This window comes from Miscanthus floridulus, chromosome 14 (genome assembly GCF_019320115.1).
Source record: "Miscanthus floridulus cultivar M001 chromosome 14, ASM1932011v1, whole genome shotgun sequence".
NCBI lineage: Eukaryota > Viridiplantae > Streptophyta > Magnoliopsida > Poales > Poaceae > Miscanthus > Miscanthus floridulus.
This window is the reverse complement of record NC_089593.1, coordinates 63,769,682-63,788,255: the sequence shown is the minus strand read 5'-3', so window position 1 is coordinate 63,788,255 and position 18,574 is coordinate 63,769,682. Positions and strand designations below refer to the sequence as shown.

General features: G+C 47.4%; 1 protein-coding gene across 1 annotated transcript; it reads left to right on the top strand.

The window, feature by feature from the left end:
- The first annotated feature begins 15,086 nt into the window (after positions 1-15,086).
- Positions 15,087-16,343, top strand: LOC136503576 (FHA domain-containing protein FHA1-like). The gene is made up of 2 exons (XM_066498607.1): positions 15,087-15,717; positions 16,240-16,343. The coding sequence occupies exons 1-2, from the start codon at positions 15,087-15,089 to the stop codon at positions 16,341-16,343; spliced, it is 735 nt and encodes a 244-aa protein (XP_066354704.1).
- Positions 16,344-18,574: the final 2,231 nt, after the last annotated feature.

Sequence of the window (18,574 nt, the reverse complement as noted above, 5' to 3'; positions counted from 1 at the left end):
TCAAAGCACTTAGAACATGAGCGATTTATCCTTGTTTGGGCCTTTGACCTCTACGTTTAGCAGTGTTGTTCTTTGTGTTAGGAATGTTCAATCGAGAGTTCTTATAATGGAGGAAATCAAGAGAGAGATTGAGAGGTGTAAGCGTTGTGCTAATCTTGGGGAAGTTGGTGTTGCCCTTGTTCTTGCAGAAGCAATCCTAGGGAAGATGTGTGGTGGGAGTGGGCACCTTCTTCCTTTGAATTGGACAGGGGGAATGGGCTTGGGTAGGAGGTGGCGCAATCGCAGCTCGACACAATAGAATTGGTGGGCGCGAGGTATTTTGGTGACATGCTCAATTCAGAGAGGGGATGGGGAGGGAGTTAGAGGGTGATGGCACAATGGAGTAGGGCAAGCACGAGGGATTTGGGCATGATGCCAGGATTGGATTCATATACGAGTTGGGCGGTTGTTGGAAGATTTTGGTGGAGGAGGCACTAGGAGTTGGCAGGGGCGGCGCATGAAGAAGCTAAAAATTTGGGACGAGCAGGGTTACGGTAAGATTTAGGGTTTATAGACCAACAAAACATATGGCCCTTTCAATAGCCAAGGTCCTATATGGACTGAAGGTTGGCCTTTTAACTACTTTATACCGACAGATAGTTTGATGGTATAAGTAAATTACTTATACCAACTGATTGTTGCTCGAAAAAAGTACATTTCTCGACATTTCATCTGTGGGTTAGTTACATATACCGATTGACTCTCAATAGTGTAAGTGAATATATAATGACACACATGTGATGTTATATGTTAGTGTTGTGGTATCTTGTAAGTTTTTTTTGAGAAATACACAGTACAACGTAGATGCCCAAAACACACACACACACTCACACTACTATAGATTGATTTATCACTATCGCCACTTTCATAGCTGTAGCGATAGAAGTGACGGTGTCATACTTTCACCGCCGGTTGGAACGATAGGGAGGCTTCGTAGGAAGGAAACCGGCCGTTGAAACTTCTGCCACCCACGGGTTAACAATGGATGCGGAAGTGGTATTTTCTCCATCGTAAGAAAAGCCGAGCCGATTGGGATAGGCGTTCTAGCCACTGGACCTACACGACTGTTTGGTCTACCGGCGGTAGTAAATTCAGCGTGAGTTATTTTCCCATTTCCCAACTACCCACAACACAGTTGCATCACCAATATTACCCCGTAGTACTTTCACTTCTCCATCTTAAGGTTGGCGCATTGTTCCTCTCTCCCAGTTTATGTGAACCATTGCATGCCTCGTGCCACGCCGCCACCACCTCTCGCACAACCGGCGTATTATTTCTCTCGCAATTTGTGTGAACCATTGCACGCCTCACGCCATGACGCCGCCAAATCCAAAGGCAAGGGTATGCTTTCGCACTTCACTAATGATCTTTGTTGGATTATTTTCCTCTTTAGATCTTGTTAGTAAGGAATGAATCTTTGTCGTAGGCTCTTTGAAATGAAGGTGGCCCCCAACAAGAGGAATGTAGTGGCCAGCCTCATAGACGATCTCCTTCTCGACATTCTCTGGCACCTCTCGGCCACTCCTTATGCTCCTACAAAAGTGTCTATCGCTCCTAGAAGTGCCTCATCTCTAACAACCATCAACTATTGCCATAGACTATGGCCAGCTTCTTCTACGACACCGAGAACGGCAAGCGAAACTTCACCAGCATCACTGGTGAATACCCCCCGACTTGTCCTTCTTGCCCTTCCACAAGGACAATGTGTAGCTGTCTCAGCTGCTATGGCCTCATCCTATGTTGGTTCCTTGGGGCTGCTAGATACCGCTATGTCATCTGCAATCCAATGACCTAGAAGTTTAATATACTGCCACCTAGCACCCATGATGTTGGTCATTCTGTTGGTGAGACTCTCTTGGGATTCGATCCGACAGCCTCCTCGCACTTCCACGTGATTGAATATGTGGATGTCGATGGTTTGTGCGTAGGTGTGGAGATCTACTCATCTGAACTGCAGTATGGATCTATAAGGAATCTGAATAGGGCGAGGAGACTGATGTGACATTTTCAAGATCACCAAGTGTGTTTCTTAACGGTTGTCTGCACATTATGGGGGACTCTGGGGGGTACTCTGCGATATTTGCTGTGAATATGGAGGGAAACACATGGAGGAAAATTGATAGGCCTAGTGGTCTTCAACACTCCATGCATCAATTTCAGGGTCACTTGTGTGTATATACTGTTGGTGGTCCCAATGATTCCAAGCTTTCAATCTGGATCCTTAAAGACTATGGTACTAATAATTATACAATAAAGCATACGGTCAGCACGGAAATCCTGTTTGGAGGATTAATATTAAATTTGGTTTCATGAATTGTGTTGACGACTACACAGTGATTATAGTTCACCCAGAATAGAATTTTATTTTCTTTGCTGGAGAGAGTAGAACAATCACCGCATATGACATGGACCGCATAATGTTCATGTCATCCCTGCCCGGGTGTTTCGGTATTGTATTTGTAGCATTATAAAAGAGTTTATCTATAGACCATACTATCTTCCTTGTGTTCCCTTTATCTTGGATTAATAACAGAGCAGTAAATAAAGTTGCATTTGATGTATCTCTCTGTCATGCATTTTAAATGGACCAATGTTGTTTGCTTACCTATACACATGTTAATTTCCTCAACGATGGATGCTGTCATTATTTCAGTTAAACTAGTGTGCCATCTCTATTTTGTTTACAAATTGAATTATTTATTTGGTGCACACATGTGTTACGGTGGTGTTACAATAACATTTCAAAACCAATGGCTCCTCTGATTGGCTTTTAATAGAGGGACGTGGTCATGTGTACCGTCTTCTGCTTGGCTTTTAATTTAATTCCTCACAAAAATGTAACATGAGACTTGATCGGATGAACTCTGTTATGTGATGAAACAGGAATTACACATCAATTCTTGGTGGTTGATAGCTCCCGTCGCCGTTTCAAACGGTGATTCAGCGTTAGTAGCATGAATAGTACTATAGTAGAACACCTATAATGAATTATGGAGTAGTTTCCTATTTACTCTCACAACAGAAAATCAAAACCTAACTAATTCACTCTCGCATGTAAAGAGTGAATTAGTTTCCTATTCCAATTGCCTTCCTAAACAAAATAATTTCGCGACAAGCCTACAGTCCCCGCCGCAAAATAGAGTCCTTTGTTCCCATAATTTTGGAATGCCGCAGTCGCTGCCTCAGCATGGAAGATCGCCGCACACCTATGCCAGCGACGGCGACAGCCACTTGTTGTGCCACCACATCGTTTGGTGGATCACGTTCATGGCCGCCTCATGTCACAGCCGAAACCCCTGGTTGCTTAGCCGCCTGCTCGTTGGTCCGCAGCCGCCACCCGTAATTCTTCCTCACCCTCGACCTGTCTTATGTACCGCCTAGCAGTGTTGTCGTCGCCAGCACTGCCATTGTGTCTATAGAGGAATATGGCGACCAGATAGTCCACCATATTGTGCCTACCATTGGCAGCACGGGTGAGATAATCGAGGCATTGCCAGGGGCTGTGGTTTTCCATTAATATGGTTTGTATCTCGGTGAGCAAGCAAGCCTTTCAGGTTGCCAACTTGGGTCAGCCTAGTAAGGAGGGCGAAGTAGTTGACGCGGTCATTCGACAACCTCGCCCCGCATCTGCACCGATCCACTGCCACGTGCCGACCGATGGTGGGGTCACCACAGATGTGACGCATGGATGAGCACGAAGCCTATAGGCTATGGAGGTCATTCATGGGCCACTCTGAGGTCACAGAGAGGTGGCCGGCAATCTCAATTTGCACCTCGGTAGGGAGCGTCGTCAACGACATAGGGTGCCGCCTCACCGCCATGATTGCCGGCGTGGATGGAGGTGCAGCGTGTGGACGACGCGATGTACATTGATTGAGGAGTTTTTTTGGGAGTAATTTGATTGAGGAATAGTTATTGTGACGAACTTGTTTCCCGGTTATGTAAAGAGTATCATCCGGCCACGTAGTGCACTGTGCCACTTGATCTTGGACGTTGGAGCAATCTCGATGGCGTAGCCCACAACATCGTTGTTGGGTATGGCGTGTTCTTACATGTGAATCACACTCCTAATTGATGACCATTGTGGTGGTTCCTTTTCCAATGTTATTGAACGCTTTGGGTACGCTGCCAGGCCAAGCGACGTGAAATACGTGCCTTGAAACTCGACGCTGCCATGCGAATGGTCGCCATTGAATGGACGCATTGAGTACGCTGCGAGGCGAGGCAACGTGAAATATGCGCCTAGGGAAGTCAACGTTGCCATGTGAATCATCGCCATTGCTTCGTATAAGAAGGGGGTGCGATGTGTTGCTTTCTCCACGCTGAACTTGCCAAATTTTACAGTTGATCTTCCTCTTTCTTTCTTCCACTTTCTCCGCAAGCATGGAAGGCCACAGTGACTCCGAGAGCGAAAACTCATATTCAGACGAGGATGAATTCAAAGAGAAGGAGAGTGAGATCCTACTCGGCCTCTCCAATGGAGGTGTCAAGTTTCATGGTCATGGCGTGGGCACCTTTGTGTGTCCTTTTTGCCGTGGTAAGAAAGTGCCATCATGGAGTCTTCACGAGTTGTTGCAGCACGCCAATGGGAAGTCTCGCAGAGGCGACGAGATATCTGGGCCAGAGCATAGTGCTTTGGCCAAGTATATCCTAAGGAATGACGCCATGGCCTGCAACCGCGAGCTTGGTGGAGTTGGGGACTGTGGCGGCAATTAGGCGATGAAGGCTCGCAGGGACAAGCACCACACGGCCAATAGGGCCGACAAGGAAGTGCGCAAGAAGAAGGTACTGAAGAAATAACTCTGTGTGATGATGTTTTTTTATCAACCTTCTTTCAATTTTTAAGTTACTACGTAGTTCCTATCACCAAATGAAACTAACTATATTTTAATTAACAAAGCGGACCGAGCGCCGCATGGGAAAGGGCCTCTACTACAAGCCCGGCAGAAGGCCCGATGGAGGGTCATCCGCATCCCGCTGAAGCTAGTCTTGTAGTAGGATTTTTATTGTATGTACTGAATTTTTAGCGTAGAATATGTATGTTTTATTTAGATGAAATATGAAATGTTCTTAACTTATGTATTTTTTGGGATCTTCCTTATCTTTGGTGCGATGTTTATTTTGTGTGATGGGGAAGCGGTAGTGTGATGGTAGCCTCCGAGCACCTTAGATTTTGCGACTGTATGTCACGTCCGTCATTAGGTGATATTCGTAACACACAACCACCACCGCTGGCAGCCTTCATCACCGTTTCCAGACTGTCAAGAACTCAATATGGCACCGCTATCGTCATATTCCAAGACCGCCCAAGTCTCCCGCGCGTATTTACAAAGTTTCGCTCAAATTTGCATTCCCGCAGCTCCTACTTTAACTGACAAAGACCGCCACTTCTCCACCCTGTTTGCCTCCTCCTCAGTGCTACTATTCCCATCACTGCCACTCACCGCCAACAATCCAGTGCTCTGCGCCGCAGCACCAGTACGCCTCACTGGCCCACACAGATCCACCGGTGACCAAGGTGGTACTCACTATCGTGTCCGCTCGAGCTCACTGCTGCAAGATCCAAACGCAAGGTTAATGCTTTCGCACTTCCCTTATCCATGTTTCTTGGATTTTTATTTCTCTCTTCACTCATGTACGTAGGAAGCAAGCTTCCATCTGATTAGTGTGTGTCTGCCGCTCCAGCAGATCCTTGTCAAGATGAGGAGGTCCCCAACAAGATGAAGGGAGTGGGCATCCTCACAGACCATGTCTTGGTCCTCATCGTCCGCCGCCTCAGTGTCCGCTCCTTGTGCAGCTGCAAGTGTGTACTCAGGAGTTGCATGTATTCATGCATATACGTTGCATGTACTTAGCGTCAGGGCCATGGATTTATCTACTCCAGCGGCGAATACAAAGACGACGCACGCATCAAGCCGTTCGAGCCATATCCATCTACTCGGACATCGTGACACGCCGACTACTCCGCTCGACCGTCTATCAAAGCGCCATGCAACATCGCTTCTCCGACCAGATTGAATGCGGCTACGACAACGATCTCTCTGTACCTAATCTGCCTGCGTCGCCGACCAGATAACGTCGTACGCCGCTGACCAGACGCTCCGTCCAAAGCTAAGTCACGCTTTAATATTTTTATAAATATTCTCCAATCTCCGTATATCGCCATAATATTTCTCCAAGCCGTTTTCTCCATATTTGCTCTCCAAACGATTTTCCGAGCCCCGGAACAGTCGCGTTGATGCTCGGACGCCTCCAGAGACGGCCCTGTCTTCGGCTCCTTCCTACACGTGCTACGGACTCCATGCTCTGCGCTATGCGTGGTTGGCAGCGGCTCCTTGGTCACGCCTATTCCTCCTACACGTGCACGGGCTCCGCGCTCGACGTTATAGACTATGGGCTAGCTAGGGCTGGAGACTCAGCTACACACTAACTGCTCGAACGGTTTATATTAAACATAAATATATTTTCACGCCAACTGATCGCCGAACTGCATAAGCCGTTTCATCACCATTGCTGATTTTTCTCCAGAGTTCATTCATTTTTACATCATGTACTACCCGTTCTACATGTTTGTATTGCAGGATCATCGTCTAGGTGATCGAATCACCTGGTGCTCGGGCTTCTCCACCGATCAACTGGTCAGACCACTCGGTTCATGGACTCTATCGCCGACCAGTTGATCGGATTGTTTGCCGGTCGCTTCTACTCAATGCTCACTTCGCCGCCGACCAGTTGACCAGACTGTTCGTCGCTCGTGCTTCATCGTCAGCTACGCCGGGGACTCCTCAGCGCTCGGTTTCTTCGTGCTCGAGGAGTAAGTGGGCACACTTCACCGCTCGGATGTCGCCAGCTACGCCGGGGACTCCTCGGTGCTCGGACCTCGCTAGCTTCGCCTAGGACTCCTCGGTGCTCGAACATCGCCGCCTACGCCAGGGACTCCTCGGTGCTCGGTCATCGCCAGCAATGCCGAGGACTCCTCGCTCCTCGGTGCTCAGACATCGCCGCCTATGCCGGGGACTCCTCGCTCCTCGGTGCTCGGTCATCGCCAGCGACGCCAGGGACTCCTCGCTCCTCTGTGCTCGGTCATCGCCAGTGACGCCGGGGACTCCTCGCTCCTCGGTGCTCGGACATCACCGCCTACGTTGGGGACTGCTCGCTCCTCGGTGCTCGGAGATCGCCAGCTACGCCGGGAACTCCTCGCTGCTCGAACATCGCCGGTTACGCCGGGGATTCCTCGCTCCTTGGTGCTCAGTCATCGGGAGCGACGTCGGGGACTCCTCGCTCCTCGGTGCTCGGTCATCGCCAGCAACGCCGGGGACTCCTCGCTCCTCGGTGCTCGGTCATCGCCGCCTACGCCGGGGACTACTCGCTCCTCGGTGCTCAGTCATCGCTAGCGATGTCAGGGACTCCTCGCTCCTTGGTGTTCGGTCATCGCCAGCGACGCCAGGGACTCCTCGCTCCTCGGTGCTCGGTCATCGCCAGTGATGCCGGGGACTCCTCGCTCCTCGGTGCTCGGACATCACCGCCTACGTTGGGGACTGCTCGCTCCTTGGTGCTCGGAGATCGCCAGCTACGCTGGGAACTCCTCGCTGCTCGAACATCGCCGGTTACGCCGGGGATTCCTCGCTCCTCGGTGCTCAGTCATCGAGAGCGACGCCGGGGACTCCTCGCTCCTCGGTGCTCGGTCATCGCCAGCAATGCCGGGGACTCCTCGCTCCTCGGTGCTCGGTCATCGCCGCCTACGCCGGGGACTACTCGCTCCTCGATGCTCAGTCATCGCCAACGACGTCAGGGACTCCTCGCTCCTTGGTGTTCGGTCATCGCCAGCGACGCCAGGGACTCCTCGCTCCTCGGTGCTCGGTCATCGCCAGCGACGCTGGGGACTCCTCGCTCCTCGGTGCTCGGTCATCGCTAGTGACGCCGGGGACTCCTTGGTGCTCGGACATTGCCGCCTACGTCGAGGACTCCTATCTCCTCGGTGCTCAGAGATTGCCAGCTACGTTGAGAAATCCTTGCTGCTCGAACATCACCAGCGATGTCGGGGACTCCTCACTCCTCGGTGCTCGGTCATTGCCAGCGACGCCAGGGACTCCTCACTCCTCGGTGCTCGGTCATCGTCAGCGATGCCAGGGACTCCTCGCTCCTCGATGTTCGGTCATCGCCAGCGACGCCAGGGACTCCTCGCTCCTCGGTGCTCGGTCATCGCCAGCGATGCTAGGGACTCCTCGCTCCTCGGTGCTCAGACATCGCCGCCTATGCTAGGGACTCCTCGCTCCTCGGTGCTCAGTCATCGCCAGCGACGCCGGGGACTCCTCGCTCCTTGGTGCTCGGTCATCACCAGCTACGCCGGGAACTCCTTGGGTGGTCGGACATCACCGGCTACGCCGGGAACTCCTTGGTGCTCAGATCTTGCTATGTCTCATCAGTGTGCTATCAAGCTGCTCCATGCTATTCGAATCAGGGTGCTGATCTTGGGCAGCATGTCTGGGGTCTTGATACGCGCATGTCAGACGACGTCGGTAAGCTTTCAGACTTCTTTTCCTTTGACCCTGCTACAAGATTCATTCTTCATCTTCCAGTAGGCTCAGGGACTATGTGGGCACACTTCACCTTGCGGTGAATGTGCTTGTTCTCATCTCGAGGCTACGCCCGGGGACTGGCTGCCAGCTCGGCTGGTTTTCTACTTTATGACCCTGGCACCACGTGACTATGTCACCTACTATTAGGCTCGGGGACTAGCTGTGGGGGTATGGCCCCCAAGACATGGGCCGCACCATCAAAGGTGGCTCGGCTCACAAGATCAAGGCGTGTACGGCGCTGCTCAGCGTGCACCGCAAGACATTGTATAGTACCAAATAGGCTACTTTACTTGTAACCCTGTCCCTCCAGACTATATAAGGAGAGGCAGGGGTCCCCTAGCGGACACGATCCATCAGATCGGATCTACATACAGATCAATACAATACACCAAAGACACGGGACGTAGGGTATTACGTCGATCAGAAGGCCCGAACCTGTCTAAATCGCTGTCTCTACGCCATGTGTCACCATCCGGTTCCTGATTATGCGCACCCCCACCGACAAATCTACCATCGCAGGATACCCCTCGGTGGACTGCCGATGATATTCTATCGACACAGCCGCTCCTGGAACCACCTCATCTCGGACGCTGAGTACCGAAAGGAGCTGCCCCAGATTGTTGTCAGATTCTTCTATCACACCTAGAAAGGCAAACGCCACTTCACCAGCATCACCGGTGAACACCCCTCCTTGTCCTTCTTGCCCTTCCCCATTCATGATGTCGTCGTGTCGGATTGCTGCAGCGGCCTCATCCTCTACTTGTGTTTTGGGTGTCGCTATGTTGTCTGCAATCTGGCGACTAACAAATGGTTGCTACTGTCGGATAACCTCCGTTCTTGTGGCGAGGCTCGCATGGGGTTCGATCCGACAGTCTCCTCGCACTTCCATGTGTTTAAATAGGGGAAGATGAGGGAGGGTGAATCCGTAGGTGTGAGCATCTACTCATCTAAGAGTGCAGCTTGGATCTTTAAAGAATTTAAATGGGGCGACGGTATTATAGTATCCACATATGCGAGAAGTCTGTTTCTTAATGGTTTTATGCACTGTCTCGAGTTCTCTCAGATCGTTGCTGTTGATATGGACAGAAAGATATGGATGAAAATACAAAAGCCACGTGGTGATGCAATCTCCATCCATGAAGCCCGAGATCAATCATGTTTTTGTATTGCTGATATTTACACTATGACTCAGCTTTTAATCTGGATCCTTGAAGACTATGATAGTAATAGATGGACATTGAAGCATACGGTGACCACGCTGGAGATATTTAGACAGAACAATATTGACCTTGGTTATGAGGTTTGTCATGCGGAGTACAGAGTGATTGCAGTTCACCTTGAATAGAATTTGATTTTCCTTGTTGGAGAGGACAGAACACTGCTTGCATATGACATAAACCACATAAAACTTCATGTCCTCCCTACACGGGTCATGCGCTGTCCTAGACATACCTAGAGTCTATGTATCAACGGACCTCACTATCTTTCTTATATTCCCTTGTTCATGGAGTCATTAGTAGAGCAGTAAAGGTGCATTTATTGTATTTTGTTTGTTTAGGTAGGTAGTTGTTTTGATTCTATATATAGGTCAATTTGGGCTTGGTAACTAAAGGAATGGTGTGTTTAATATCATTAATTCTGTTGCTTTGTGCAGGTTGAGTCTGAGTGCTTTTGAACAATTTTCCTGCATTAGCTATGGGAGGAAGAAGAGTGGTTCCATGGTGCATTGGCTACCAATCCGATGGATAGACTAATTATATTCATTTTTGCCTAGCAAGCAGGAGTGCCACATAGGCGGGGCACAACAACATCATTTTGTTATGTAAGTCTGTAGAGATCATTACCTTTAGTTTGCAATCTATGTACCGCTTGTGTTAGAAAATCAGTTGAGAAAGACATTATGGTAAGCGTCCATTGTTATTGTAAGAACATGGTTTATGGATGTAATGATTATATATGTATGCTTTGTGTTCAGTACGCTATTTTATTGTTTTGTTATCACCACCGCCGTTTGTGGTACAAACGTCCAACACCGTCACTATATGTATTATGCGGCAGGGATCAAAAGTGTATCACCGCTAAATGGTTCAGTAACCTGACACTGACTAAACGATCATCAAAGGCGGATCGTGGTGCAAGTCGACGGTAACCATGACCTTTGTATTGACGGTTCATACGCTGAAGCGATGGTGATGTTTACCTCTACAGACGTCTCGGCCGTCGAAGCGACAATGAACCTGCACGGTAGACAGTTGGGTCGAAGTATAAGGCAACGGTGTCGTGACCACTACACAGGCGGTTGATATGCCCAGACAACAGTGATGATAGCCTCCACACAGGCGAATTATTTGCCAATGCGGCGGTGTTAGTGCATACCCACATAGATGGGTCATGCTCCAATGCGACGGAAGTAAGGACCTTATCACGGATGGATCATTAGCCAAAACGGCTATGTATTGTACACCGCAGTCGGTCCCAAATGCCGACGGTGAGGGCAATGACCATCACTGCCGACAGCTTACTGTCGAGACCGAAATTGGACTGCGATTGGGGTTACGACGTGGTCGTGAAAGGTCCGAGTGTAGTAGTGTCAACTCTATGAACACACGTATGCAAACCCTACTCCTATGAACACCTTTGAAGGACTAAGCCGACAAATTTTGAGTTGGCAGCGCAAACATGTTATTATTTGAACCCATCATTTTAAACTATGTTTTCTTGTAGTGGCATAAAGACCTAGATTTTAAGGGCAAGGAAGTAGATAATGACAATCTCCTAGATGTCGTCGGGGACCTCGGTCTGTTTTTACTGAACAAAGTCATATACAACTATACAAGAACGACGAGTACCAGGATCCATCGTCCGTGATAGGACATCAAGCTGATTGGTTGAGACTTCTCGACTGTCACGTTTATATACAACAAAAGACTTAGGTTGCTGAAAACAGTGTGCATTTGATGTAACACATTATTATTATTATATTAGTATATATATTGGCCCCGTTCGCTTCGCTAAAAAAAACAAGCTGAAACACTGTTCTGGCTGATTTGTTGTGAGAGAAAAATACTGTTCCGGCTGAAAAAAACAAGTTGAAAAAGACGGATTATAAGAGAAACGAATAGGGCCAATTCATGTGATGATTTCTCCTCATCTGAATATACATATATACGTGTATATTTATAGTGCATACTTGACATACATACTACTCTAGATGGTTTAACATGATCACATACTCTGTCTACGTACATTTCATCGGGTCATATTCACCATGAATCTGGAGATGTACACATCAGAATAACTACACCCTAATAATAGGAAATAATTTCCCTATATATACATTATATATAAGACTTTATATGTGTATTTAGAATTTAGAATTTTCAATATGGGCAAAAAAGAGATTTTTGGAGGTGGCTAGAAATGGTTAATTAGGAACAACAGCCGCCTCTAAAAAAAATTGAGTCGTAGAGACGGCTGAAAACAACACTCATAATTGGAAACCCATTTCTAAAGACAGTTGTTATTTTCAACTACCTCTAAACATCGATTTCAAGGAGCGGCTAGACAGCCCGTGGAGACAGACCAAGTATGTACGACTGGGAAGTTCTTTGTCCACGGTCAGTTCAATGTATACACGGTACAAATACACCATGTTCGCTTTATCATTTCTGTGGCTTATAAATCGGCTGATGCTGTTTTATTGTGAGTGAAAAACACTATCATGGCTGATACGATCCAACGAACGGGGGTGATGGTCACTACGGGATACTGTGTATTTACCGAGTGTGAGTAACACTCGGCAAATAGTGCTACACACTCGGCAAACTCTTTATCGAGTGCCACACTCGGTAAAGTGGACTCGGCAAACAACGACTCGGTGAAGTTATTTTACCGAGTGTCTAATATCGGCGCACTCGGAGCAGAGAGTTACCGAGTGCTACAATGACACTCGGTAAACAATTATGACTTGACGATCGTCATCCTCCAAACTGACCGTTAACGGCGACGTTTACCGAGTGTCACTAGCAGCACTCGGTAAATAAATTAGCATTTCGTGATTAAAACAATTCCGCAAATAAATTTTTTGAATAATGTTTACCGAGTGTAGCTCCTAACACTCGGTAAAAGAATAACCATTTTCGTGATTAAAACAATTCCGCAAATAAACTTCAGGAATAATGTTTACCGAGTGTTCCCACTCGGTAAAAAGTAGTCAAATATTTCCGAGTGGGGACGCGGCACTCGGTAAAAAATGGCACACTCGGCAAAATTCACAGAATCAGAACCAATTTGGTTCTGTTCGCTGTTTTACCGAGTGCTACACTCTGTAAAACTGACAGAATCTCTGTTTTACCGAGTGCTACACTCGGTAAAATATGTCCACAGAATTTTTTTTGTTTGTTTCAGTGCATATCCAGTCACAATAAGCAACAAAATCACAGGAAATTATAATAACATGACAGATAGGCAATATATATCACATATATGTCCACAAATGTCACATCCACTCACAATAACCAACATATGTCGACAAGCACCATGCAAAGTCCACAAACACCATCAACATATGTCCAAAGTCCACAAAGTTCAACCAAGTCCACAGTTCAACATACAAACCCATCAAACAAGGTCGGATGGCCTGTCACATGGTCGGAGGCCTGCGGAGAAACGGAGTCAAGTCCAGGTCTTGATCACCCTGCATATCGTTGTTCGATCCAGCTGTAGAAGGTCCCTAGAATGAGATTGCACATGTGAGTTATCTGGATCAAAGCAAATTCTAAGGTCTAAGCTATGGTAGGTCAAACTAAGGTATAAGTCGAAGGTAGCTCTATATGACACGAAAGTGAAGAGTGCATCTAAGTGACTCACAGGAGTGCCGTCGCGCGGAGGTGGAGGCACCAACGGTATCATCGGCGGCGGCGGAGGCGGTGGAGGTTGGCCCATGCTCTGAGAAAAACGGGCCATATACTCGTACCTGTCCTTGTGCGCCTGCTGGAAGGCCTCAAGCTGGGCCTGCACTCGCGCCCTCTCCTGTGCCAACTCAGCCTGGTGCGACAGCTCGAGGGCCTGAAGCTGGCTCTGTGAGGCCTGTTGTGACTCCTGCAGGGCTTCAATCTGGGCCTACAATTATTTATCACATAGTTAGAATGCAAATAAAGAACGAGTAGAAAATGAATGGACAACGAATGCAACAGAACTAACCTGGAGTGCTACCACCTGGGGCTGTGAGCGTGGGCGTATGGCCGGACTCGAACTCGTGCTCCGGGCTCTAATCTGGGCGAGTGTCTGAGTGTTGGCCGTGTCTATGGTGCTGTTGCCCATATAGTACCGCCCGTGTGGCTTACCTGGTCCCAACCTCATGACGATGTCACCCTCGAGGTCAGCGGTGCTCGGATCAAATTCTGACCCATGGATCTCTCTCGCCATCGCCGTGTACTCGCTGAGGCGCCTGTGCACACTCGGGTTGTTGTATGCCTCGGGCGGGATTTGTTCAAAAAGATTTGTACAGTATATATTATTTCTCTCCTTGCTTCACAACCATCAAGGCTATTGTGCAGGCATCACTATCGAAAAGATTTGTTCATATGGTCTCGTAGCCCATCATTTTTGTTCAAAAAGATTTGTACAGTATATATTATTTCTCTCCTTGCTTCACAACCATCAAGGCTATTGTGTAGACATCACTATCAATAATCAAAATCACAGGCTAACTGTGGTCCTTCATGTATTTTTACATTATTACTTTGATATATCATTTTTTCAACGGTTCTGTTTTTGAATCTTGATATAGAGAGTTGCTATTAACATATAATTTTAGGGCCATGCCATTTTTTGAAAGGCATTCATCTTTTACCTTGTTAGAGGTTGATCCACACATTATGATAGGGGAAAATAATGTTGTCAGCTGTTAGTTGTTACCCTTCAAAACACAATAAGGCAACGTACGGCCAGACACTTGGAAATACAAGCGTCACGGTATCTGTCTGGATCTAAGAAGCATAGTGTAATTGCACACATAATCTTATATTTTTATCAATAGCACTGATAGATATTGGAACAAAATATGGAACTTTTGTTCCCCAAAACTGTATCTTCGTGAAATCAAAGACATTACTGAACTATATTAAAGTCACAGTGAAAATTGGTTTCATTTGTACTGTGCACTATGTCTTATGTGGAATGATTTGAAGGAAGCAAAAAGTCTACTTCTGTAGTTACCTCCAGTGTATTCTCTAATAGCATAAATTTGTTGTTTTGGACCCTTTTCTCATATCAGTATGTTTTTACAATGTTTAGTTCATCTAACATCATTACCTTAGCTGTCTAGCAAGAGACTGCATAGACATATAATGCAATTCAGCTAATATAATCCATTCATACTGTATTTTAACAAATAACCTATTTACTCCATACAAGAAACTGAAAGTAAACACATAATGTTTTCTTTGACTACCAGGAACACCAGAGATGGCAGCCTCAAATTCTGCAGTGACATCTATTGGCCAGAGTCAAAAGGTGCCTGGTTTTGCCAAGCTTCAGGGTGAAAATTTTGTGTACTTTATACAAACTTATTCAGTCATCTTGGGGCGCAACACTGAAAGCTATACTGTAGACTTTGATCTCTCAAAATATGAATGCGGAAGCCAACGAGTTTCCCGTTGCCATGAATGTATATTCTATGACTTTAAACTCCACCATTTTGCCATTAAAGTCATTGGAAGAAATGGATGCACCATTCGGGAGGTCTCTTATCTCCCAGGTAGTGTCCCTATTAAATTGAATTCTCAGGACCTCATTGAGATTGCTGGAATAAAATTCTACTTTCTCCTACCATCTCGCTCCATCTTTGCCACTCTTGCTGCTCGGGATACTACTTCCTTGCCTCCACAATCTTCATCCCTTTTGCACCCTGCTGATTACCCTGGGCATCGAAATGCTAATGATTTTGGCCATAGCAATGGTGAGAATGGGGCCAAAATAATCAATGACAGGCAAGGAAAGTTGGTGAAACAAAACAGGAGTTTTTCTGGAGAATTGGAGATATCTAACTGCTATGGCATCAGTAATGCTGACCCCATTGGAACGCTTGATGGATGCGGTACGCTATCTCTGCTATAGTCTTATGCTAGATCCATTTTTCTCCTTTTTTTTCCTACATTCTAGCATACTAACAGAAAGTGTGGAATCACAAAATGACTTTATCCACATGGTTTATTTGCCAAATAATTCAAGTATACCTTGACTGCTATATTGATTGTTGGCAGGCATTTCCTCTCTTTTTTTATGCTTTGCAATAATATACATTTGCCAGTGCAGGCTTGTCTTATTTTTTAATTATAGATGTAATTTTTTTTAATTACTAAGAATGAATATTGATAATGGGAAGGCTTCCTTTTTGTTGGCCACAAAATATGAATATGCTGTAATTAGTTTTGAACCAAGTGTAACGTGAATGACTTTTCCTATGCCTTTTTTTTGGAGGGGGCAGGAAGGATTGCCCCCCTACTGAGAGAAAACATCAAAACCAAAAGTAGCAAGATACAAGAAAAAATGAAACAAGAAAGAGATTGCACAAATGCATATAGTCATAACTCGAAAAAAGGAAAATATGGTGGCTTAGGGCATTTACCGGTGGCGGCGTCGGTGGAGGACCGCCCGATGGCGGCGGTGGTGGAGGGGAGGAGGCGGCCGCGGCGGCGGCAGTCCCGTGGTGGCGGCAGGTGACCGCCCTCCCCCGGTGGCGGCGGCTGTGGGGGACCGCCCGGTGGCGGCGGTGGTGGAGGGGAGGAGGCGGCCGCGGCGGTGGGGAGGCACCGGCGACAGCGGGGAGGCGCTGGCGACGGCGTGGAGGGGAGGAGGCGGCCGCGGCGGTGGGGAGGCGCCGGCGACGGCGGGGAGGCGCCGGCGTCGGCGTGGAGCGCGCGGGCGCGGGCGCGGGGAGGCGCGGGCGCAAGTGCGGGGGACGGCGGGGAGGCGCCGGCGCTGGCGGGGAGGCGCCGGCGCGGGGGACGGCGGCGGTGCGGCGGGGATGCGCGGGCGTGTGCGGTGTGTGTGTGTGTCTGTGCACGATTTGAGGGAGAAACGGCTAAGTGTTGAATGCTTCTGTTTACCGAGTGCCTAGATGTACGGCACTCAGTAAACTCAAGCACCGCAGCCCAATGACATGTGGGCCTGGTACATGTTTACCGAGTGCCCAGATCTACGGCACTCGGTAAACAGAAGCACCGCAGCCCAATGACATGTGGGCCTGGTACATGTTTACCGAGTGCCCAGATCTACGGCACTCGGTAAACAGAAGCATGGCAGCCCACTATGGCAGACAGGTGGGTCGTGGCTAACCTTTACCGAGTGTTTGAGGTCACACTCGGTAAAAGTATCCATTATTTCATGCAAAACAAAAAAGAAAAAATGCCAATTTAATCCTAAAATTCACCAAACTTTCACATGAACTATTTCATGTCATCTATTTACTATCTAAAAAATTCGAAGTTCAAATCATAATGTTGAATTTCACTCTTAATAGAAATCCTACTCGTCATTGTGAATGTTTAGCGTCTCTTTGGGAGATGTACCGGTTCGGCAGCGACGAATGTAAAAATACTTCCGAAACGTTATGAAAATTTTTCTATAACATAGATGTATGCTTCAATGTTAATTCTTCCAATCTCGTGATTTATCGAGTTCGATTTTAATTATTACAATTAAATTTACACGATATGTACCTAATTTTCATAAAGAATGAAAATTTTGTGAAATATAGTAAATAAATCGAAATAAACACCATATTTTGGAATGGAGTACTAAATATCATGTGGATAGAGGAAAAAGAATGAAGGGAAAAACAAGAAATTTGGTTGAATTTTACAGAGTGTTGCGCCAATACACTCGGTAAAAGATAGTGTTTACTGAGTGTTGTGCACTTACACTCGGTAAAACTTTATTATTACCGAGTGCAAATACTTCTACCGAGTGTGACACTCGGTAAACATTTTCGGTCTTTTTTATTTGCTATGAGCGCTTGATGGGCGGAGCTGTTGTTACCGTGATGTTTGCCGAGTGTATGCTCATAACACTCGGTAAACATGTCATGCCGTGACGCCGTTTGGCGCACGGTTGCTATCCTAGGTGACGTGGCACCTCAATACCGAGTGGCTGTTTTTACCGAGAGCGCCCCTTCGGTAAACTTGTAGTTTTAACGAGTGTCTGAAGTTACCGAGTGTGCTGACTCGGTAAAGCGGTAGACTACCGGGTGTTTATGTTTTCTGAGTGTTGGCACTCGGTAAATACTGTTTTCCGAGTGCCCGACTTTTGACACTCGGTAATTGTCGGGGCACTCAGTAACTACACAGTCTCCCGTAGTGGGTGTACTTGTACCGTGTATACGTTGAACTGACCATGGACGAAGAACTTCCCAGTCGTACATACTTGGTCTGTCTCCACGGGCTGTCTAGCCGCTCCTTGAAATCGATGTTTTGGTTGGCCGGCCGGGCCCCATTCGCTTTGGGATCTTCATATGAATTGCCTGGCTCCAATGCCTTGTCGTTTGTAGTTCACGCGGCTTTTTCTTCTCAACCCTTTGTAGACTCTTCTATCGTCCCAGATTTTCATCTCCGCAGCGCTTTTTCTTCGCTTCCATCTTTCCAGTTCCAGCCTGCAGAGTCTAGTAGGTACAATAAACATGCCGGACGTAGAAGACTCCAGCCCTGATCTTGTCGATCCTTCCCAACGATGCTGCAATGCATGGACGACAACTATCTTACATGTTGTAATGGTAACTACCCTATTCTCTGTGATCATGTTTGCCTACCAGCTTCATCTTTATCCTAGCGGCGATAATAGCTACGTAGCATCGCTGGTGATTCAGATCGTAGCGTACCTTGCCCTTGGCTGCCTATACATCTACAACTCCTCCTGTCGGCAAGACAAGTTTCTCTCTGCTGGATATCTTGTACTTG

Excerpts from the sequence above, each read along its gene's own strand:
- LOC136503576 (XM_066498607.1), top strand. The coding sequence starts at position 15,087 with ATGGCAGCCTCAAATTCTGCAGTGACATCTATTGGCCAGAGTCAAAAG. Across the intron at positions 15,718-16,239 it reads TGGAACGCTTGATGGATGCG|GGCATTTACCGGTGGCGGCG; the intron begins GTACGCTATCTC and ends ATGGTGGCTTAG.